The sequence below is a fragment of the Canis lupus genome, chromosome 10, assembly GCF_003254725.2.
Source record: "Canis lupus dingo isolate Sandy chromosome 10, ASM325472v2, whole genome shotgun sequence".
In the NCBI taxonomy this organism is placed as follows: domain Eukaryota; kingdom Metazoa; phylum Chordata; class Mammalia; order Carnivora; family Canidae; genus Canis; species Canis lupus.
The window spans coordinates 28,415,531-28,438,782 of NC_064252.1; the positions used below are offsets into that span (position 1 = coordinate 28,415,531).

Genomic DNA, 23,252 nt, shown 5'->3' on the forward strand with positions numbered 1-23,252 from the left:
GATCATCCTGGCTGCGCTATGGGACGTGGGTTGTTATGGAGATGGGAGCAGGGAGGAGCTGGGGAAGCAGGGGGCCTAGGAAGACAGGAGAATGTGAGAAAGCCCGTCAGTTGCCTTTGTAACCTCTGCATTGATCCAGGCGGGGCTCAAGGCTCCCTGATGTCAGCAGGTACCTGGGAGCCAAGAGAGCTCTTAAAACCTCTGCAGACCATCCTCTGTCTGCTTCTCCACGCGCACCACCCAGCACAAGGCAAGAAGGGAGAGCCTGCCCGTCACCATTGCCACCACGACCTCCTGTTCCCACAGCCATGCCCGGGGGTGTCCTGCTCCCCTTAATAGCTCTAGCCCACACAGGGACCAAACTCTTTCCTGGTTTCCCCTGAGCATCCCTGAGACAGGATGAGGGTTTCAAGAGAAGAACACACACCTGGGTGGCCGGGAGCCACAGTCACTGCACTCATGGGCTCACCCCTGGCTCACTTCCCTGATCCCAGCCCCAGGCCTACCTAGGACAGCACGGGGTGGGGTGGGGGGGAACCTCGCTCACAGCCCCTCCCACCCTCACCCGCTGCAGTTCCTCCCCTCCTGGAGTATCTGTCACCCCAACTTCCCCAGCCAGGACCTGCATCCTGGTCTCCGAGACCATCCTAGGAAAGCCAGGGGTGGTCTGGGGCTAGCACCCCGCTTCTCCTCCCTGGTTTCCTTCCATAAAGCCGCCAGGGTCCCCCGTCCAGTGGCAGGACAGGCTCGAGGGTAAGTTCGTCACAGTGATAACCACCCTGATTATCGTTTGTGTAGGATGTCACAGCCCCCAGTTGCCTCCTCAGACACGATCCATTTGGTATTCTCTACAGCTTCCTCTTCAGCATCACTGTACACGTGAAGGAACGGAGGCCCAGGGAGGTGCAGCGAGTAGCTCAAGGTCACACAGCGGCTAAAGCAGCAGTGCCACTGCAGGGACCCTATGTGCCCTTACCACTCTTAGGACCCTTTACCCCTTGGCCTCAGTCTCAGTGGTGAAATTGCACTTAAATGAGAGGCAGGAGGGGGAACAGGGCCACAGGCCCAAGGGCCGGCTCTCAGGAATGGGACCGAGATTCTTTCGAGTTAATACACGTCATATCACAGGGCTGACCTCATAAATATCATTAGCTCCTGCAGCATCCACCCAGCCCGCCAGCGCCCTGGATGTGATGAACTCCGTATCCTGTTCCCGGCCATGGCAGGTGGAAATAGTGTGAACTCCTGCAATAGCACCAGCGAGATGAACAGCTGAATGCTCGTCTCCTGGCAGAGAGCAGCTCAGAGACTGCTGACCCACACACACTGGCCTCCTCCCCTCCACCAGAGCGGGCTTTGGGAGAGCGCTGGACACTGGGCAGGTGTGGAGACAGATCGGGCTCTGGTCTCTGTGTGCTGTGTGACCTTGGGCAAGTGACTTGACATCTCTGAAACTCAGTTTTTCATCTGTAAAAAGAGGATAATGGGATCCACTTTGGGAATATGTATGTGGACGTGTCCCCCTGAGGACCAGGCACAGTAAAGGGACCCGGAGAGGGAAGAGGTAGCATCAATGTGGGGATATGGCATCCACCTACCCACCCAGCTGCCTCACGGCAGTTGTCAGTTAAGAAACCTGGAAGCGGTTCAGTATTTGCGGGGCTCAGTGGTTGAGCGTCTGCCTTCGGCTCAGGTCGTGATCCCAGGGTCCCGGGATCGAGTCCCACATCGGGCTCCCTACAGGGAGCCTGCTTCTCCCTCTGCCTGTGTCTCTGTCTCTCTCTGTGTGTCTGTCATGGATAAATAAATACAATCTTGAAAAAAAAAAAAAAAGCAAGATTGTAGAGTGGAAAAGATCAAGGGCTTCAGTGTCTGAGAGACCTGGGTTTAAGTCCTAGCCTTGCTCGGTGACCTTAGGAAGTCACATAACCTTTCTTAGCCTGTTCCCTCATTAGCAACACAGGGAAGAAGGCAATGCCTACCTATTAGGGATTATGAGGACGAAAGCAGGTTGTAGTGTACACCGTGCTCAACACGATGCTCAATAAGTGAGTATGATTATTTTCCCAGACCTTAGCCAGGGGTCTTCCTTAATGGTCAGTCCTTAAGGCTCTGTCTCATTCCTGCCTCTCTGAGCTCAGCCATGCCCATGACTTCAAGTCCCTGATTACCACCAAAGCACCGTGTCCAGCCCCGACCTCTCTCCAGAAGGCACATCACTGGGCATCTCCACCAGAATGTCCTCCAGGCAGCCTAGATCCAACACGACGTCCTGGCTGGCCCACCACTCTCTGCGTGATTGGGGTCTGTCACCTTGGCCTTGGTTTCTTCATCTTTACCCAAGCAGGTTGTAGTAGATCAATCACTACGGAGCCTATCTCAGCCCTAACATCCTAGGATTCTCAACTCTGTGTCATCCCCCAGACTCACCACCTTGCACAGCAGCACCACCTTCCTCCAATGAACCTCAGCTTGCAAACTCACAGTCAGCTCAGGATCGTCCATCTTGTTCATCATAGCCCTCAAGCCTGGAAGAGTCTCCCTCAAGAGGTTCCCTATCTCTCACTCCTTCCTGTTGCCACTACCGTTGCACTAATCCAGACCCCTCCATCAGCACTCACCAGAGGTACAACACACCTAGGCACTGGCACCAGCTTCCCCATGCAGTCCACCCTCTGCTCTTTCCATCCATGGAGCCAGTGGTCAACAAGGTACTTGGTGCAGCTTCTCTCCCAAAGAGATATTGCACAGAGGACAGGCCTCCTTATGTCGGCATCAAGAACTGAACTTCCCTGCAGATAATGTCAGCGCCCTGGAGATTTTTTTTTAAGGTTGAGGATGAGGACAGGAAATGATCATGGTATTCATACTAGATACTCGGTAACTATTTGTTAAATTCATTCATTCATTCACTCATTCATTCATGCTTTTCAAGCATGACCTCTTGGATGCCAGACACATCGTGCCAGAGATACCTCTGCAAATCTCATAAAAGCTACAGGTCTTTGCTTTACAAGAGCACATCTGCATGTGACGTTTTGCATATAATTTCAGGGTGTTCTTAGGCCCCCAAACCCATCCACAGAGCAAAGTTTGCCCCTCACTGAGCTCACTTTATAGGTGGGGAGATGGGAATGCAAAGAGAGGAAGGGGCTTGTCAGAAAGCATGCAGAACACATCTCTAGGCACTAAATCATGTCCAGAAAGTGCTTGGCCCACTCCCGGCCACGGGTTTGTGGCTTTGAGTAGTAACTCCCATCACACCCAGCATCTTTGTGCTGTTTCTTCATCCATGTGAGCGTGACCAGGCCCACACAGCAAGGCTGTGGTGAGGAGGTGGCGTACGTATAAGAAACTAGTCCAGCTCTGTGCATGGAGGACAGTTCCTGTCCCATTCATTTGCTCGCCTTTTCTCTTCCTTTTCTGCAAGATTTGGGAGGGCAGGAACAGTGCTGCCATCTAAAGTGATCAAAGAAGGCTTCGTGGAAGAAGAGAGCCCTGCCTGTGCCTCAGTTTTGGGCCCCGGAGGGAGGCAGGGGCCAAGCGTTATTAATAGGCCTGGCTTGATGGGCCCAGGGAGGGTGAATGTGATACCCATACCCAGCACTATGGCTGGGAAGTACCTGACACCAGAAGGGGAGGGGGCTGGGGGCTGGGGGTAGCGCCTCCTCCCAAAATAGCCAGAGCAGAAGCCTATATAGGTGGCCATCCCACTGCCAGGCTCACTTCCCTGCAGGACCTCCCACCGGCCAGGCCTTTTGGGTTCCAGCCCTCCACCCCCACCCAAGGTGAGTGGCAGCTACTGAGGCTGGAGATTGGATGCAGTCGGGAGGAGGCCAGATGGAAGGGACAGCCGCCTTGTCCCTACCCCCAGTGACACGGGGCTGGGAGGGGGTGCTGAAAGGTCAGCAGCTGTGGAATCCAGGCCTGAGAGTACGAATTCCTGGGCTCTCCACCCGAACTCCTGATGTGACCTAGGACAAATCCCTCCCCCTGGCTGGGACTTGGGTTCCCCACCTGTGAAACGAGAGGGGTGGAGCCAGGCATCTGTAGAGTCTGGTGATGCCATCAGAGGAGGCCCATGAGTGGGCAGCGGAGGCAGGAGGAAGGGTGTGGGGGGCTGGCAGGTTGACCCCAATAACAGCACCTGGTGCTCTGGCTGGGTAGACCCCAGCCCAGAGAGGTTGTCAAGTTGATGGAAGGCTTCTTTAGCAGGGAGAGATGGAGGAAGGAGGGAGGATGGACCCAGCCTTTGCCTCGAGGGTCAGTGTTTGGGCATGGTCTGTGGCTCGGACAGGTGGAACTTGACAGGGCTGGGTCCTGGGCAGTGGAGAGGGGCTCCACGGACAAGAGTCACTGAACTCCAAGTTGGCAGACTGGGGAGGGGGGTCTCTCTCTGACACTGCCTTGCTGTGTGTCCTTAGGCCATTTACTGACCCTCTCTGGCCTCAGTTTCCCCATCAGTATAGCATAAGGATCCTTTAGCTAGGGAAACAGACTCTCCAATTAGGCCCCTGGGGGAAGCTGAGCCTGGGGGTTGAAATGATTGCACAGAAGCCCAGCATGTCCACGTGAACAGCTTGGCTCAGGGCCGGGACAGCAGGGCAGCTGAGGGGTCTGTGGAAGGCCATGCAGCAAGAGACAGCGGGTCAGGAGCTACAGCCTCTGCCCCTTGGAAGCCAGCTGGAGGGCTGCAGACTGAGGAGCTGACTCACAGGGAGGGGGCAGCCGGAGCAGCATCGTCCTAAGGTTTCCAGGAAGGGCAGCCGTCCAGGGCTGAGCCGAGGGAGACAGTGTTGACAGCGAGTGTGCCGGAACTCGAGCAGCTGGACAGTTCTCCCCAGCCACCCACCAAGTGGCACCAGATTCAGCCCCGGCCCACCTGCCTACACCTTCCGTTGGAGTCTCGAGATCCCATCACAAAGGACCACCAAGACCATCAACGCAAGAGAGGGAGACAGACGGCCAGGAAAGGGGAAGGTCAGAACCCAAGGTCACACAGGGACTTAGCACAGCCATAGATCTAGAACCCAGGCATCCTGACTCCCCGTCCAGTGCTCCGCATACTGTGGAGGCAGCTGATTGCAGCCTGAATCCTTGTTGGGAGGCTGGGAAAGAATGCAACTGGTCTCTGGCTGCCTAACATTAGGAAGTGTCACATTTCCCAGAGATGAAGTTCAAGCCATAAAACCTGCTGAGCTTGTTTAGAAAATGTGGTCCAATGGTACCAGCCTCTCCTCCAAACATGGGTCTTCTGGTCTCCAAGTGGGGAGAGGGTGTATACAGATTTCAAGTGGCCTCTCCCACCCTATCCTCTCCCAAAATGTTTGTGGGGGCAGGGGTCTGGACCCACACGCTCTACTCCTGTACTCAGGAGACCAGGGGAGCAAGTAGCTAGAGGAGATCTGAGAACAGTTCTTTGGAGAAAAAAAAAAAATGATTTCAGTGCATCCCTGGCCAGATGTGGGATGGGGCATCCGGAGAGGGCCTGAGCGGCGGCCCTATCCCATCCGTGCCACCTCCTCCCAGCAGCCCGAGGGTCAGGTTTCCAGACCTCAGCGCTCAGATTTTGCAGCATAAATTTGCATCCAGGACAGACCAGAGCTGAGGCGGAGGTAGGAGCGGAGAGAGAATGGGAGGAGGGCCGAGGGGCCCACCGGGGTGTAGGCCGGGCCCCTGACGGTCCGGGATCGGAGGGACAGGGGCGCGCTCCGAGGCGCACCGACCCGAGACGCTGCGCTGCACCAGGCTGGCGCCTCCCGCGTGCCCTTGACGGCAGGCGAACCTTCCCGCCCCGCTGGTTCCAGAGTCGACCCCCTGGGACCCCGGGGACCCCCGGCGGGGGCGGCGCGGCGGGTTGGAGCGGCGGCGCGGGGCCCGAGCACCTCTGGCTGCGCGCCCAGCCCCGCGCCCCCTGGCTCTGCGCCAGGCCGGCGGGCGTGCGCCCGGCGCGCATCACTGCAGCGCTGGTCATATGAGCAGAAATGATGAGAAAAGCACTTTTTAATCTTTTCGCACTTGCTCTGCCCGCTCAAACAGTTGCAGGATGTCGATGACAGACTTGCTCAACGCTGAGGACATCAAGAAGGCAGTGGGGGCCTTTACCGGTGAGCACGCTCTCCCCTCCCCGGCCCTCGCCCCATCCACCACCCTAGCCCCCCGCAAGCCCGCTGGCCCCCGGGCTGACCCGTCCTCCGGGGCGCTCCCCTGCCCACGCATCCTGCGGGGCGCCGGCGGGACGGAGCAGGGGGCTCCCCGCATTTCCCAAACTCCTCCCGGGCGGGACCTGGCGCAGGGGGCGGGTGGGGAGGCCCCCGCGCTCTGCCCGACAACCAAAACTTGCCGGTGCCAGAGGCCGGGTGGCCGCGCTGCGAGGACTCGGGGTCCCCGACAAAGGGCAGAGACCGGGTCGTAAGCGGGACCTCTAGGTCCTTGTGGGGCGCTTGCTGCTTCCCCTTTAAGGAACTTGGAGGGGCTGCAGGTGCACACGCCTTCTCTCCAAGCAGCCCCTGTGGGAGACCCCCGTTCAGAATGGGACTCTGGGACTCTTCCCGGCTGGCTGGGGGCGGTTGGCTCCCCGCTCTCCAAGCCCCTCTCTGGGGCTCAGAGGACACCCCACCACCACCACCCGCCTAGGCGGCACTGCGAGCGAGTGAGTGGGGTGACCTTCCCGCAGCTGGTGCTCTGCTCTGCCCAACCCCGTGGAGAGCATCCTCAGGGCTTGCAACTTCCAGCCTAAGTCTGTGGCCCGGGAGGGGAGCTCACACTGGAACCTCTCTGAGCTGCCCTGGGCTTGAGCACTTGGCTGCCTACCTGCTCCCTCCCTCTCCTCACCCAGGTGCAGAAACTGAGGCTGGGAGACCACCAGAAACTTGCCCAAGGTCACCTTGCACAGCCAAAGGGGGCTTAGGACTAAGCTCACCTCCAGGGCTTGGTCCTATACCTTCGTATCAGCAGTGGACAGAGCAACTGTCCCCACCTCAGCCCAGGGCTGAGGAGAGAACATGACTCTCAACAGGACCCCCACCCCACCCCGCCATGCACCCTTAAATTACTCTAACATTGTTTCTTCTCTGGGTAATTCTGAAAGGGAGCTCGGGACAGAAAATTGGGGAGGGGGCTTCCCATTTCCCTTCTGCTTGGCATTCCCTCCTCAGGGTATGAAGCAGCTCTTGGAGGCCACCCTCCCCTCAGTGCTGGGCTAACCTACCCACACTACTCTGTGACCCACCTTGCTCCCTCTTAGAAGAAACTTAACTGGGACTTCCTGGGGAGCTTACAACACTCCCCCAACTCCCACTGCAATTGTTATCTGTGGCAAAGCCAGGATTTCTGGGTCCTCCCCCTTCCTCCTCCCACTCTGTGACCTTGGGAGAAACTTGTCCTCCCTGGGTCCATGGATTTTCTGGCAACACAAAAGGTCAACCCCACATACACACACCATGTTCACACAGCCTCCCAATCCCCTACCCACCCCCACTCAGTGACACCCAAAAACCTTCATGGAACCCAGGAGGCTCCCCTGCCTTCAAAGGCTAATGGTGAAGGGTACAGATACATGTAGGGGCAAGTCTACCTCTTCCACTTCTAGCTGTGTGACCTTGGGCAAAGCACCATCCCTCCCTGAGCTGCTCTGGGCTCCGTCAGCCCTCCCACAGAGGCGCACCCCATGACCCCTCAGCGCTGGCCCAGGGAGGTCAATCAGCAAATGCAGTGACACCCCCCTTCTGCTCTTCTCTACTGCCCTTCCTTTGTCCTCATTTTCACCCACTCCTCTCCACCCCACCCCCACAGCTGTCGACTCCTTCGACCATAAAAAGTTCTTCCAAATGGTTGGCCTGAAGAAAAAGAGCCCGGATGATGTAAAGAAGGTGTTCCACATCCTGGATAAAGACAAGAGCGGCTTCATCGAGGAGGATGAGCTGGGGTAAACTGAGGCCTGCAGGGGCTGTCCATCCCGAGAGGGAGTTGGGGTTGGGACTCTGGCTTCCGAGTGCCCATCAGATCTGCCCTTCTTTCTGCACCGCTGGCAGAAAATAGCTGGGCCTCCCCACTGTTGCTTCCGGAAGAATGAAATCTGCCGCAGAAAGTGCAACTAACTAGATTAAATTATAGCCACTTAATATTGCTAATGGGATGATGCTACTTAATAATTTAATGCACAATGAAGAGGCAGGTTTTCTGGATGCCTAACGCCATGTGCAAGACAGGGAGCGCTTGCTGGAGTATTTATTTCATTGATTTCTCATTTGCCTAAAAGGTGCCATCCACCATCCTGCGGACCCCCCCACAAGTTGGCACCAGCACAGCTAAAGCAGTCTGGACAAGTTGGGGGGGGATGCAGAACCAAGTTTGGGGGTCAGGAGTCCTGGGAGCAAAGCAGAGGAGGGGAAGATAATGACTAGGAAAATGCACCTGGCTCCTATCTGCCCACCCAGCTGTGCCTTATGTCACTCTCTAGCCAAGACAGTCTTAAATTTCGTCCTAAAGAGAAGGGGGAGGCTGTGGAGAGAGACCTTTCCATAGTGACTCCCCCAAATCTCACCCCAAATCATCTTGCAAGGGTGCCCTTTGTCTAGAACTTTCTCCTTCTACCTACTCACCCACACACATACACACAGGCTGACTTCTACTTGTCCTCCAGGTGCCACCTTCTCCAGGAAGCCTCCCCTCACCCCAGGTGGGATGGATGCATCCTTTGAGCACTCTTCACTATCATTGCATCCATCACCCTGTCTAGTCTCTGAGTACTCGACCTCCTCCTCATTTTTTCAGGTGGCTTCCTTCTCTGTGCCCCCGGGTTTCCAGCATGGTCCCAGCACAGAGAAGACACTTTTGCGTTTGTTGGGTTGGCTGAATAAAGGAACGCAAGTGCCCTGCCTGAAGTGAGGTCGACCTTTCCCTGAGGACGGCTCGTCCTTCCTTGCACACTCACCCATGCAAGCACAGCCACAGCCAGGGCTCCCGGGCCCAGCGCAGCAGCGTGTGTGCCTGCTGCTGGCCACCCATCCCGGTTACAGAGACCAGCCCACCATCCAGACGCTGTTCCTGCACAAGGTGACCTCCACCTGACTGCCTCCCTGGATTTTCTCCCCAGATTCATCCTGAAGGGCTTCTCCCCAGATGCCAGAGACCTGTCTGTGAAAGAAACCAAGACGCTGATGGCCGCTGGAGACAAGGACGGGGATGGCAAGATTGGGGTCGATGGTGAGTAGCCGTGACCTGGGGCCAGAGCACATCATGGATCTGGGGATGTTTGGATGCTAAAAGCTCGGAGCCATCTCTGTCACAGGAAGGTGAGAGGAGGGGTCCCACACTCCCCAGGATTAGGTGTGGGAGCTCTGACACACACACACACACACACACACACACAAACACACACCTGAACAACCCAAAAGGAATAGATTTTTTTTTTTTATCCCCACTGTGTAGGGAATCAAGGAGAATTTGGGGCATTCCCCTCAACTCTGCACTTTTCCCTGGGTTCTGGTCCTGGCTCTGCCCAAACTGGCTGTGTGACCTTGGGCCATCTCTGTCCTTCTCTGGGCCTCCGTCTTCCAACCGTAACCTGAGGAGATGAGGCCAGCTGATCCCCAAGCACCCTGTGGGCTCTCATGTTCTCAGATTCCAGGGATGGAAATTCCTTATCTTCTATCCTCTTCAGCATCTTGTCCTGGTATCCTGTAACTTCGGGTTTTAAAAACCTGTTTTGGCTTCACCCAAATATACCCTTACAGCATTGTAAGCGAGCCAGGAAAAACAGCCAGCCAGCAATCAGCTGGGAATTAGGAAAAGGAATATCTGGCCATGCCCTGCTTTTCAGGCTTTGCTTCCAGAACAGATGAGGGGCTGGCGGTCCACCATCCCACATCCTTCTCCATTCTGATCTAACTAGCGTTCACAGAGCACACCCCAGCAGCCTTATCTTTCTCAGCATCCCAACAGCTTTGGGAATGATCTCCATTTTGCAGATGGACAAACTGAGGCTGAGGTGCTCGGCCTGTTCACAGAGCTAGGACCTAAGTGGGCAAGTGGGGATTTAGAAGAACAATTTCCAGCAAGCTGTGCCACATCTCATAATGGTCCTTCCTGTCAACCTAAGAGAAAAGTTGGCCTCTGGGTTCCAATCCCTACCACTTTCTGGCTGTGTGACTTTGGGCAATTCGAGTAACTACTGTGGGCTTCAGTTTTCTCATCTCTGAACTGAGGATAATGATAGTCCTTTTCTCATGGGATTGTCGTGAGGATTAGATGTGTTAATGTGTAAAAGGTTTAGAATAGTGTCTGGCACAGAGTCAGTGCTACATATGTGTTTAACTACATTTTTAAAAATAGGGACTAGGTTGTCTTCATCCTTTTATATCCAGTATGTAGCCCACACCTGCCCCAGAGCAGGCACTTGATAAACATCCTTTCCCGAGTGTAAAGTCCAGCCCCCCACGCTCTGCCTCCCCTCGGCCTGTCCCCCGGCTATGACCTTGGCCCTGCCACCTCTTTCCACCCAGTTCCTGTGCCTGGCAAGTGACGTGCACAATTTAATCCTAAGACCTGCTTGGGCTCATTGTGAAAATTAAGTGGCTATCGACACAATATGGCTCTGGGAAAGTTAAAAGGGTTCTGAATATGGGTGTAGTTTATGAAAGTTTTATGTCAGAGACCATAATGGAGAGAAACTCAAGCAAGGTCAGATGCAGCTAGTCGCCTGGCCTTCCGGTCCCAGCTGTCTCTCCTGCAGCTGTGAAGGAGGGAGGTGATTTTAAAGGAGCCAGAACAGAAAGTGCTGGAGGGAAATGGGAGACTGGTCTTGGCGGTTCCGGTGAGTGGTGAGTGGCACCCTGAGCCAGGGCTTTCTGCCAGGACCCCAACCCAGACGTCCAGACCTGCTTCCCATTTTTATTTGCAGCTACTATGGCCACAGCTTGGAAGCCGTAGGCAGGGTCTTCATGGTTGGCTGCTCGCGAGCGACCTACATGATAAAGAAAAAACAGGCCAGATCCCTCTTAGGCTGCTTCCCTGCTTCCCTCCCTGCCCACCTCACATCTTAAAGAGCTAACTCAACTCTTCCAACAAGTCCAGCAGACGTTTACTGGGTGACAGGCCTGTGCCAGGCTGTCAGGGAGGTAAAGATGAATTAGACCCTACTCCCAGAGGCACTTTTCCTGGCTGGGTGCCCCAGAGCACCGGCTCAGACACCCTGAGCCCAGTTGCTCGTCGATAAACTGGGCATGACAACACACGGCTCACTGGCATCTGTGAAGATTCCATGACACGATGCGTGTTGAGCACAGCACCCAGCACATTGCAAGTACTCAGCAAACAGCAGCTACGATACTATTTCTATTCTATCTGCAGGTTGCTTGCAGTTCTATGTATATGTACACAAAGGAAGGGCAATGCCAGGGAGGTACAGAGGAGCCTTCTGGAGAGGAAGAGACTGGAGCTTAGGCAGATTGGAGGCTGGGGACTGGAAGCCGCTAGTTGAAGTCGGGGGGGCACGAGGGGGATGGTTCTGGGAGAGCTCAGGGTGAGGCGTTGGTTTCAGCAAAGACACAGGCTGGGAGGTTTAGGGATGTTTAGAAAGGGGCAAGAAGGTTGTTTTGCCAGGGGCAGAAAGAGAAAGAGGATTGTTCCCAGAATGGTAATGTGTGCCCAGCCCAGAACCGAACCCTGCATCACCCATGACAAGTGCAGGTGCAGAAAGGGCAGTGCCGGCGCCCAAGGTACAGTGGGTGCAAACCCTGGTTGGTCTGCCAGTGCAGTTCAAGCTCAGGCTGACCTGGGGAAGGTCTGGGGGTCTGCACAGAATGAAGCAGGGTGGGGCAGGAGAAGAAACGGGACAGCGAGAACAGATCCCCTGAGGCAGCGAGGGGGCCCCCACATGGTGCACCTTTGAAATGGGAAGATGCAGATACCTTCCCCCCACCTCCACTCCAAACCTGGTACTTTTTCTGGAGGGTGCCCAATAGGCAGTGAGATAGGAGCAGAGGCCTTTGCAGGCCCCTGGGAGGTCCTGTTTCAGGCACTCTGCTTTCCTGCCTGTTTCCTCTAAAGGCAAAGGGTTCTGAGCCCTGCCTGCCCATCAGCAGGAGGATGCTTTCAACTCCTGGTGGGACCTGAGGCAAGTCACGGAAAACCCCCTCTGACCTTCAGGGACCTGATCTTTACAATCAGGAGTCAGATCATTAGCCAATCACTGGGGTCCCTGCCAGGACTGGGACTCCACGGATGCCCCAGTGAATAAACCTCTAGGCAGAGGACCAGCTGAGCCTGTGCCACCTTGAACAATATCAGCAGTGATATCTAACTTTTTAAAAAGATTTTATGTATTTTTTTCATGAGAGACACAGAGACACAGGCAGAGGGAGAAGCAGGCTCCCTGCGGGGAGCCCAATGCAGGACTCGATCCCAGGACCCTGGGATCACAACCTGAGCCAAAGGCAGATGCTCAACCCCTGAGCCATCCAGGCATCTGTAACATCTAATGTCACCGAGCACTTACTGTGTGTCAGGCACTGTGCTTAACATTTTACCTTATCTTCCTAGCTGCCTCTGAGGTGGATACTATTACTATCCTCATTTTATTAACTATCCCAGAACACTTAAGCCTCAGAGAGGGTAAGGGGTTTGCCTAAGTTTCGTATCTCAGAAGAGACGTGGTCAGGATCCGAGTTCATGTCTGCTGGACTCAAAGCACATGCCCTGTGCTGTGTGCTTTATTCATTCATTGAGTTCAGTGAGCATCCGCCCTAAGATGGTTTTACATACCGACCCATAACTGGCTTCTTTCTCCCCCCATGGCCATGCCAGCTCCTCAAGAGCAGGAACTTTGTTTTGTTCCATTCTCACCCCACCACCTAGAATAGTGCCTGGCACACAAAGAAAGTTTGCCAAATGAATGAATGAATGAATGAGTGAATACTTGGCCAGCTCTGGGGACACAGTGATGAGGAAGTGTAGTGTGTAGGGAGAGGTCTGCAGGCAAAGGCTGGAGACCCATGTGGGCTGAGGGCTTGCACGTAGCAGGTGCTGGGGGATTGTAAAAGCAGGACCGCCTTCATCTCCCACCGTTTGCCCTCTCAAGGTGAGTGATGCTTACCAGGTCCTTAAGGACCCCAGATTGAAGGAAGGGGATAGAAAGACAAAGTTCTAATAATAACCCTTTGCATTCCCGTCTCTGGGGTAGCTACTTCCAGGAAGCTCAAAGACTTTTATAGATATGGTCGATCGATTCTCTAAAGCCACCCTTGAGAGGCTGGTGCAGAGCTGGTAAAGGAAGGTTTTAAGGCCGGAAAGGAGAGAGAAACTGGACAGAGGTGGAAGGAGCCCCCAAACCCAGCCATGGTTGCAAAACCAGGCACTAAGGGCAGGTGAGACTGCTAAATTACAGGCTCCTCTCAACTCTCTGCCCCTCACATTGGTGCTCTAGTCTCAAACTAGAGCCAACATCAGAGTCACTGGAGGGCTTTTCACAACACAGATGGCCATGCCCGAACCCCAGAGCTTCTGATTCCTTAGGACCGGAGCGGGGCCCCAGTGTTCACATTTCCACCAAGTTCCCGGTGGTACTGATGCTCCGGGGACCACACTCTGAGAACCACCACCTTACAGTGATCCTAGAAGGCAGGTGCCATCACTCTTCCCCTTCTACAGATGAGGACACCGAGGCACTGAGGGGTTAAGCGCCCAGGGTCACTCAGTAGCAGACTCGGAGGGCCAGCCAGGAACCCCACCCCCACCCCTTACCCTACCCACCGCCCCCACCACCCTGCCTCTCACACAGATGTGTCCCCTGCCTGGGCTCTAGCTACACTTGCAATGCTGCCCTTGTGGGATGAGCAGGCTGACAGGACTAGCAGTTACCACCCATGTGGCCCGTCCTGTGTGCCGGGCACTGCGCCCCAGCTGTAGCTCTTCTAGCTCGTGCAGCCCTCACGGCAGCTCCACGAGATATACCCTCACTGTACAGACATGCAACCCGAGACTCTGGGAAGTGGGGGGACTTGGCTAGGATCCCACAGCTAATCAGTATCTGGGCCGCTCCAAACCTTGACACTGACTCGATATCCCACTGTTCCCCACAGTGCTATGGACAAGATCTGCACACCCTGCATTCTCTCTCTCTCTCTCTCTCTCTCTCTCTCTCGCACACACACACAATCCATCATCGATCATAGTTATGGGTTCCCCAAAACCTGATCCCAGTGATGGGTCCTGTTTCCAAGGCTTCCAGCCTATTCCAGCCCGAGACCCTATGGTTTGCCTTGTGCTTCTGTTGCTGGAAAATTTCATCATAATTATTGCTGGACCACTGCGGTCTGTTCCACTCATGTGCCTCAAGGCACTTGGTTTTCTGCTTCCTTCTTGGTGAAATCTGTTCTCTTTTATCCTTAAGCGGCCCACTTAGCTTGGCGGGTGGGAGCGAGGGAGTGAGCCCTTGGGCCGAAGCACCTGGAGTCAGGCTGAAAATCCAACCTGCAGAGTGCGTGTGTGGACACGGTGTGGACGGCCAAGCCCTTTTCTCTCCCTGGCCCCCGTCTCCTCATCCCAAGGTGGGAACATAAATACCCCCCCTCCAAGGGCTGCTGCTTGCATTAAGTGAGTGTTCTGGAAATGATTCCTTTCCTATTTTATATATGTGCCTTGTCTGGGAAGCCACCTCGAAACTCTTGTGGAATACCAGCCCTCGAAGGAAAGAAAACAGGGTCTAGGATGCGAGGACAGCGAGAGGGACTGCAGGAGAGGTCCTGCAGCCCTCCAGCCGCTGTGGGACCTGGTGTGCGGGGAAGGCAGGACGTGCACATCGGGGCCAGCCGTGGTCCCGGCGGCAGAGCGCTCCGCTGTGTGTGGCGTTGTCCAGTCTCCCTGTCTTCACACCGGCCCCATAAGGTTGGGATGGAGGGGGACAGAGTCTGCGATCCCCACTGAGAGTCATGGTAACAGGCCTGGGTGGAGGGTGCGAGCCAAAGTCACACAGAAATCCTTGGCAGAAGGGAACCCGTGTCTCCTGACTGCCACTTCCTCAGCCCGGTTGCGCTATATAACATTCGGGTTATAAATGGTCCCTGGGCTTAGGGAGATGCCTGCTTCAATTCCCCAGTGGATGGAGGCTCCCTGCCTTGTGCGGGGCTAGATAAGATGGAGCAAAGGGAGAGGAAGGGGCGCTCCTTCTAGAGCTGCCCTCCTGGGAGGCGAACAGGAGGGACGGGGGGTGGGAGGAAGATGCCCCCTCTCCTCTGATCCCTCTCCTGCTTCCAGGGATCAGGGCCTGGAACCCCAGCATCTGAGACAGAGACGCCCCCACACACACACACCATGTAAGCCATGCCTGAGTTAGAATCTTCCTGGCTCAGTGACTCACAGACTCAGTTTCCCTGTTGGCAAAATCGGGACAAGAGAGCCAGCGCAGATACAACAGGATGACACCCAGGGCAGCGCCTGGCACAGAGCAAGCCCCCAGGACTGTTGACGCTGCTCCCCATGGCCGTCTGGCTTGACCCCAAATAACCCTGCCTCCTGTTCTCTGGGGTGGGAAGGTGATCCGTGTTTGCAATACCAATTTATAAGAAACCCAGCCCAGGAGCTATTTAGAGGCGAGGTGATAAACCAGGAGGCGGGTGCCTCCATCCTGGTCATCACGACAGAGGGAAGGGAAGAGCTTTCCAAGCGCTGACTCAAGGTCTGTCTCAGTTTCACTTGGGGCTGTCAGCATGTGCTGGTCTCACCTGTCAATAGCTTCTAAATTTGTCCAATCCCCACGGCACTGGGACTGGGACAGACCTAATTAGGCTAATTTCAGCTTCCTGTGGGAAGGGAGAGGGCTGAGCCCTCCCATCCTCTGACCCTCTCCACCCCACCCCGGGGGCCCCTTCAAGAGCCAGGGCAGGGCTCCGGGTCCCTCTGGAGGAGCACCATCCCTCGCATCTCCCTGGTGAGATGTGATTTAGATGCGCTCCGCTCCCTCTGTGTGCGGGGCACCGCTGTGCCAGGCGCTTCTCCTCCAATTACCCCATGTGGTCCTCACGGGAGCCCTATCCTCTTTTTACAGACACTGAAACTGAGGGTCAGAGGCTGAGTGTCCATGGACGGGCACACTGGAGGTGGGATCCTAACTCGATGGCATAGGTGGTGCCAGAAACTTGTAGCAGGTCAGCTGCCCGCTCTTTGGGCTGCATCCACCCCCCCCCCCCCACTGCCCTCTTCTGCTCACATCCTGTCTTTGTCTCAGGATTTTTGTGGACATTTTGAAGCTCCCACTTGTGTCAGATGGAGAGGAGACCCAAGGGAGATGGAACTAACACTTAAAGACCAGGCATCCTTCTGTATTTGCTCATTTGGGCTTCCCAACAGCCGAGCAAGCAGGCATGATCACATTTGTAAAAAAATAAAAATAAAGTAGTGACCATAGGCCACCCAGCCAGAAAGTGAAGGAACCAGAAGCAGACCCAGCTCCAGGCACCGGGCGGGGACAGGAAATGGTGGGTGATAACAACAACCACGCCAGAAAGTCAATGTGATGGTGCCACTTGCCAGGCCTCGCTCGTCTGTGCCAGGCAGCAGCCAGGCACGTCATAGGCTTGGTTCAAGGTAGCTGAGCTGTAGAAGCACCCTGATGACAACAGCTACCAAATGCTGAGTGCTGGCTGTGTATTGGGCCTGTGATAAGAGCTTTAATGCAGGCTCCTTTGAATGAGCCAAGGAGCTCCATTTTACAGATGGGGAAATGGAGGCACGGTGAGGTGAAGTATATCTCTAGTTCAAGGTCATGGAAGCAGAAATGGGAGTTGGGAGTTGACTCCCAGGGCCCTTGCTCTAAGCGCTGCTGGAGAGCTAGAAAGGCATCTTCTAGCCCCGACATTGCACAAAGGGGGAAAGCACAACCTGGAGGGGTGAGGGTCTTGTGCGGACGTGAGCAGGAGGCAGAACCAAAGTCAGAACCCCCTCCTCGCTCTCCATCCCAGCACCCTACCGCCAAATCAGTTGACTTAGACTTCGCAGGACTTTGTATGTTTGTTCATTTGTTTTTAAGGAGAAACCTGGGCATTTTAGAGGAGACTTTATATATATATATATGTAAGAGCATAGCTCGTTAATTGGCTGATTGCTAAGAACTCTGCCCTGAGCTACATACAAAAGGTCCAGGAGAGGTGACCCCTGCCCTCAATTTGTCTACAAAATGCACTGCTCCAGCTTCTGGGAGGATAAAATTAGAATCCAGTGTTCTCTGCAAAAAGCCAGGGCATGTGGCCATTGTGACATCCTGGCTGCTTCAGAGTAGATCCCAGGGTGGGTGGAGGGGCCTGTTTTCAGAGGTTTTTGAAATCGCTACAGGTCCAACATATCTCCCAGTCAGGCTCTGAAATGCCTTGCTTTTCAGGAGCACCCCCTGGTTGGCATTCCCTGGTCACCTTCATGCTGACCACACCAAATGCTACCTAGTGTGAAGGTGGTAAACTGGCTCTTTGCTGATGAGCAGCCCAAGGACCCGTTGTTTGTAGGGTGAGGGTTAGGGAGGTCAGTGCAGGTCAGGAAACTGTAAGGACCAACTTCCCCTCTTGACAATCTCTCCATGAGCTGGCATTGGCAGACAGATTCATGTCTCCTTTATCCCAGCACAGAGCAAACCCAGTGCCCAGAGACAGGATACGTCAGCCCTGGCCAGTTTTCCAGATTAAATGGCAGGTTAAGAGTCCCTGCTTGCACCTGATCTGGGATGCCAGCCCGATCAGGAACAGCCTCGCCACATTCAGACAAGGCGTGCACATCAGACCACACACCAAATCCTGCCTCTGCCTTTTATTTTCTGCATGACCCTGACCCTTCACCTCTCTAGGCCTCCGTTTCTCCATCTACAAAATGGGAATCACCCCCACTGACCGCCCAGGGCTCTTGTGAGAATTATATGAGGCAAGTCGGAATTTGTCGAACCCCACGGAGGACTCATCAGCCAGCCAGCCAGCCAGCCAGCCAGCCATCCGCCCATCCATCCATCTGTCCATCCATTTAGCATTTGTTTTATAGAGCCCATGGAGGACTCATGATCCAGCCATCCATCTGTCTGTTTATCCATCTATCCATCCATCCTTCCATCTATCCACTTGTCATTTTATTATTTTACTCTATCGCTAAGAAAGTTGTAGACAAGTCAAGGCTTCCTGGCCTCCTGGAGTTTACATTCTAGTACAAGGAGACCAACAAAAAAGACCTAAGTCCATAAATAAGCTCATTTCAGAAGAGTGCTAAGTACCATGAAGTAAATAAAACAGGGCTAATATGACAGAGTCATGGGGGTGGCGATATTTGAGCTGGCTCATGGGTCACTCTATACCTGGGTCAAAGTAGGTCGGAAAGCTCCAGGGTAAAGGAGGGAGCCTAAAAGCAGTAGCTTGACTCACGTCTGCTGTGGGATCTTGGTCAAGCTACTTAACTTTTGGGCCTCAGTTTCCCAATCTGTAAAATGCAGACAAAAGCATCTCTCCCATGGAGTAGTCATGAGAATTTAGTGAGATAATCTATGTAATACATATAACTCTTCCCACTTGGCATTCAATAAATAAGAATTCTTAAATTCTATAAAAATGGACAGTACTAATCAGAGACATCAGAAGAACCACCTGCCTCACCCAGGTGTTGTAGGGTCACAGGAGTCCCTGGCTGACAAAGTGGACACTTTGACCCCAGCCCACGAGAGGGATTTTTAGAGTATTTGCTGTTTGTGTTCTATCCCTGTCCCTCGCTGTTCCCACTCAGCCTGTGACTCCATGGGTTCAGGACCAGCTGGAGGACACGCTCTCTCTCCCACCTGGAGTTAGTACCTAGGCCCCTGAATTCAGGTCGCTCGCCTCTCCTGTCCTCAGGGACGGCCTGGAGACTGGAGAGGGTGGTGTCCACTTCCTAGCTCACACCCCAGGAAGATGAGGAGCCCAGGGATGCGTCCCTCTACCTGGCACGGATCCCACCAGTTATTCCCATGGTGGGAGCATGTGTTCAGTTTGGTTGCTTTTAGTTTTTTCGCTTTTTTATTTGGCAATAATGGTAGCTTTACAGAAGAGCCATGACAACAGCCCGGCGAGTCCACATGCGGTGTCCCCCAGGGCTGACATTTCACATGGTACCATGGCCCAGGATGGAAACCAAGGGATCGCTTCTCACAAAGTCTGGAGAGGGTGGCACGCATATCAAGGAGCCCTGGTACCTCAGTGGTTCCTGAGGCCACTTCCTGGTCTGTTTTCACAGGTCCCTCCTGAGAAATTGAGGCTGCCTCTCCCTTTGCTGCCCTGAAAGACACCTAGACTGACACCCAGAGAGGCACATTTCTCAGCAAACACGGCAGGCAGAGCCTGGAACCCTGGCTCCCAATCCTTTCTGGATGCAGTGGGGACTTACCTGGGGGCCCACACTCTCTGGCAGGCCGGGGACACAGCGTCTCAGAGATGCATCGTGGCCGAGGGCGGCAAACTCTTTCTTGTCCTCTCTTGTCCCCTGGAGAGAAAAACAACAGGGCGGACATTCCCTGGGTTCCCTTTATTCCAAATAAAGGTCTCAGAAGACCTGGCTGCTGAGCAGTAGCCCTTGTGACCCTGTGGCTGCCACACAGGGTCCCCACACAGGACCCCACAGTGGGGAAGCCACGGAGAACAGGGGCAGAGGAGCTCACAGTGGGAGCCGAGGGCCTCCTGGCCACCAGCACATCCCTTCTGATGATCTCCCAGCGCTCCCAAGAAGCAGCGCTGACTTTTCTTCCTTTTATGGATGAGGACGGTAAGGCTCAAAGAGGCCAGGTGTTTGTCTAAGGTCACACAGCCCATGCGTGGTGGAGCCAGACTGGGGGCTCAGGCCTTTTCATGGCACAAGCCCTATCATGCAAGAGACCAGCCCAGCGTGGCTACTGGGTCTTTCCCAAATCCACCCCATTGTTTCCTGCCTTCTGAGCCTGCCCGTGAAAAGCCACCGCGTATGACCCCTTCCCCATTCTCTGCTTTCTCCTGTGGGAATCCTGCACCTTCTCATGAGACTCTTTCAGAAGCCACCTTCCCTCTGAAGTTTTACTGACACCTTAAGTAGAGGGCACCTCTTCTCCCTGTGACAGCGAAGTCTCTGGGCCTTTCATCCATTCACAAACGCACGTGTCAGGCTTGGAGGCAGGTGGTGGGACAGAGCAGGAAACGAGGCGAGAGGGCTCTGGAGCTTTATGAGCCAATGGGAGGCAGATAATGAATGAATAAGCAAGAACATGTTCACAAGTATTTTGAGATTGGTAAGTGCTGTGAATAGAATAAAAACTGGTGCTAGCAAAGAGGATCACAGTAGGGGAGAGTCACTACTTCCACCAGAGTGGTCAGAGAGGCCCCAGGAGGAGTGACATCTGAGCGGGGACCAGGTGAGTGAGAAGAAGGTAGCTGTGGAAAGTCTGAGAGCACTGCAGGCAGAGAGCACAGCAGGTGCAAACATCCTGAGGTGGGAATGCCCTTGGCACACTTGAGATTCAAACAAAAGGCCAGCAGCATGGAGCATGTCCTGCCAGGTACCATCTCTTCCTTGACTAGACCCCAGAGTTCCTTCAGGGCAAGGATCAGCTTTGGCTCCCTTGTGTCTCCCCTTCCCTGGTAGGGGCCATCCCTTTGTTCATTTAGGTGGAGTTGGATTCGGGGGTAGGACACTGGATGTCCCCCTAGTGCTGACACTGATCTCTGCCATCAATTAATATTCAGCCAAGCAGAGCAGGGGGATGCTCCTGGGGTGGGAGGGGCAGGTGAGCCCACCGTGGACTCGAAGGTAAGCCCTGTGGAGAGACCTGGACCCCAGAGCTTGAGTCCCACCCGACCCCCTCATTACCCAGGAGGCTCAAAACGTCACTTCTTCTCTGGGCCTCGATTTCCCCTTCCATAAAATGGGACTAACTCCCAGTTTCCTGAGTGATGGTCAATGAGCTGTGTGAGACAGGGCCCAGCTCATTCTGAGCACTGTGCACACTCACCTGGCTGACCTGCGTGGAGACGTCACCTGCTCAGGTCTCTCCAGGGTGTTGCTCAGCCCTCCGAGGAGGAAGAGCACACATTGGTTGGTTCTTGAACCACATTGCTCACCAGAATCACCTTTAACAACTAAAATAACTCCTCCCTGACCCCAGGCCTCCTAAATCAGAAATCCTAGGGCAAGGGCCTGGGACTCTGGGTCTTCTTAGATTCTGCTGGTGATCCTGGGGGGCAGCTGAGGAACAATTAGATGAGGAGCTAAGGAGGAGCTCAGGGTCCCACGAGGCTCAGACGGACCTGGGTGTGAACCCTGGCTCTGCTTGTTACTGGCTGTGTGGCCTTGTAAATCCTGCTGGACTATGAGCCTCAGCTTCCTCGTCTGTAGAATAGGGATAATGATCACATGCGCATTACAAGATCATTGTCAGAGTCGAACGGAATCTCGAATATCAAGTGCTTAGAATAGTTGCTGGCATGTGATAAACATTCAGATGATTGCTGCTATCATCACTGTGGTTATTATTAGGAATTTGTGGGCTACGTGACATCATGAAGCAAAAGAGATGGCAGGTTCATTAAGAGAACACTTATCTGGATGAGCACCGACCAAGTGACTGAGTAGCGTATGATACGCCTGAAATGAATCGAACAGCCCACACGTAACAGCGTCAGTTCGCTACACTGGAATGAAAAATGTTTTAAAAGTAACACAAAAAAGAGAGGTGGTAGGCTCACCATTCCTCATCCATTCATTCATTCACCACACTCACTCATTCCCTCACTCTAGGGCTGCAGCAGGTGAAAAACCCAACAGGAAGTGCCGTGCGGGGCCCAGTGGTCAGGCCGTGGTGCATCCTCCTACACTCTCCACCTCTGACTCACCTCTCTGTGTCCTCTTCTTTTGCAGAATTCTCCTCCCTGGTGGCCGAAAGCTAAGAGGCTCTGACTGCCCCAGGTCCTCCACCTTTCTGCCCCAACCACCCAATTTCAGATCCTCTTGATGCCCTTCCTGTGTTTCTGTCCAGTGTGTTTATGTTATTTTTTACTCTCCCCATCCCCTGTGGCCCTCAAATGACATCATTCTTCTGAAAAAATGCTGGAGAAAAAATAAAGGCTGTACCAATCGGATTCGACTGCTCGGGAGGCCCCAGGCCTGGTGGGGCATGGAGCCTGCTTTGGCTCTCCAGACACACCTGCACAGGGGCAGGGCAGGATTTAGGCCAAGAATGATAGGAAGGGAGGGAAATTTACTGAGCCTCCTCAGCCTGTGGTACTGAGAATGACCCTGTGCATGGGTTGCCCATGAATCCTTGAAACTACGCAGAAGGTAGGTGATGAGACTCCCATTTTACAGATGCAGAAACTAAGTCTTACAGAGAAAAGTGATGTGTGTAAGCCCACAGAGCCAGGACTTGTGATCAATGGATGGATGGACACCCTTTAAGAAATGACCAAAACTCAACACAGAGTGACTTAAGTAAATAAGGAAGAAAAAAAAGGTTTGATTATGCCCAAAGAGTCCAGAGGCAGGTCTTCAGGAACAGCTGGATCAAGGGGCTCAAGTGATATCAATAGAATTAAGTCCTTCTTCCCTCATCTCCGAGCACCGTGTCCCTTTGTGCTGGATTCATTATCAGGCAGGCTCTCCCTCATGATGGCAAGATTCCTCCAACAGTACCAAAAAAAGCTAGTACCAAAAAAAAAAAAAAAAAGGAGCTTCACTTTCCCAATCACTCCATCAGAAGACTCCAAACTTAGTTGCATTAATACCAGCAGCTGATGTTTATTGTGGACTTCCTGTGTGCTGAACCCTTTACATGATTCCATCTGGACAACTGCCCTAAGAGGGAGTACTATTACTGTCCCCTTTGTGCAGGTGAGGATACAGAGGCACCAGAAAGTTATCTATTTGCCCCAAACTGCACTATGAGTAAATAATGGAGCCAGGGTCCCCAACCCTTGGCAGCCACCACCAGAGCCTGTGTGGAACCAGTCACTGTGACTTGAAGGCTAGGGGCCCTGATTGGTGGGTTCTGGGTGGTGCCCATCTGGGGAGACAGGTGGGGGTCAGTCACCTGTCCACAGGAGTGTGGGGGAGACTGGGGGGACCAGGGAAGCATGCCAGCAGGATGGCTTCTGCTCTTTCCCACGACAGCCTTGGGGAGGGAACAGGTGTGTGTTCTCCCTCCCTCACATCAGTCTCCAGACCGCACACCCAGCGGTGCCACCCTCCCCTTGTCCTGGGCCCTACCCTGTCATCAAAGGCCGGGCTATCAGAGA

At 54.2% G+C, this 23,252-nt stretch overlaps 2 protein-coding genes across 3 annotated transcripts in view; one reads left to right on the top strand and one right to left on the bottom strand.

The window, feature by feature from the left end:
* NCF4 (neutrophil cytosolic factor 4) overlaps nucleotides 1–19,698 on the bottom strand; it is a 74,579-nt gene extending 54,881 nt beyond the window's left edge. Inside the window, exon 1 of the mRNA XM_035696455.2 lies at nucleotides 19,384–19,698. The gene's annotated coding sequence lies outside the window, so the exon portion shown is untranslated. The remainder of the gene's footprint in view (nucleotides 1–19,383) is intronic.
* On the top strand, nucleotides 3,731–22,100 carry PVALB (parvalbumin). Of its 2 annotated transcripts, none has more exons than XM_049115813.1 (5): nucleotides 3,731–3,788; nucleotides 6,040–6,107; nucleotides 7,795–7,927; nucleotides 9,098–9,207; nucleotides 21,880–22,100. In XM_049115813.1, the coding sequence occupies exons 2-5, from the start codon at nucleotides 6,047–6,049 to the stop codon at nucleotides 21,906–21,908; spliced, it is 333 nt and encodes a 110-aa protein (XP_048971770.1). In that variant the 5' UTR covers nucleotides 3,731–3,788; nucleotides 6,040–6,046; the 3' UTR covers nucleotides 21,909–22,100. The 2 variants fall into 2 exon arrangements, with proteins under 2 accessions (XP_048971770.1, XP_035552349.1); XM_035696456.2 differs by lacking the exon at nucleotides 3,731–3,788 and adding an exon at nucleotides 5,525–5,615.
* The last annotated feature ends 1,152 nt before the right edge of the window (nucleotides 22,101–23,252 follow it).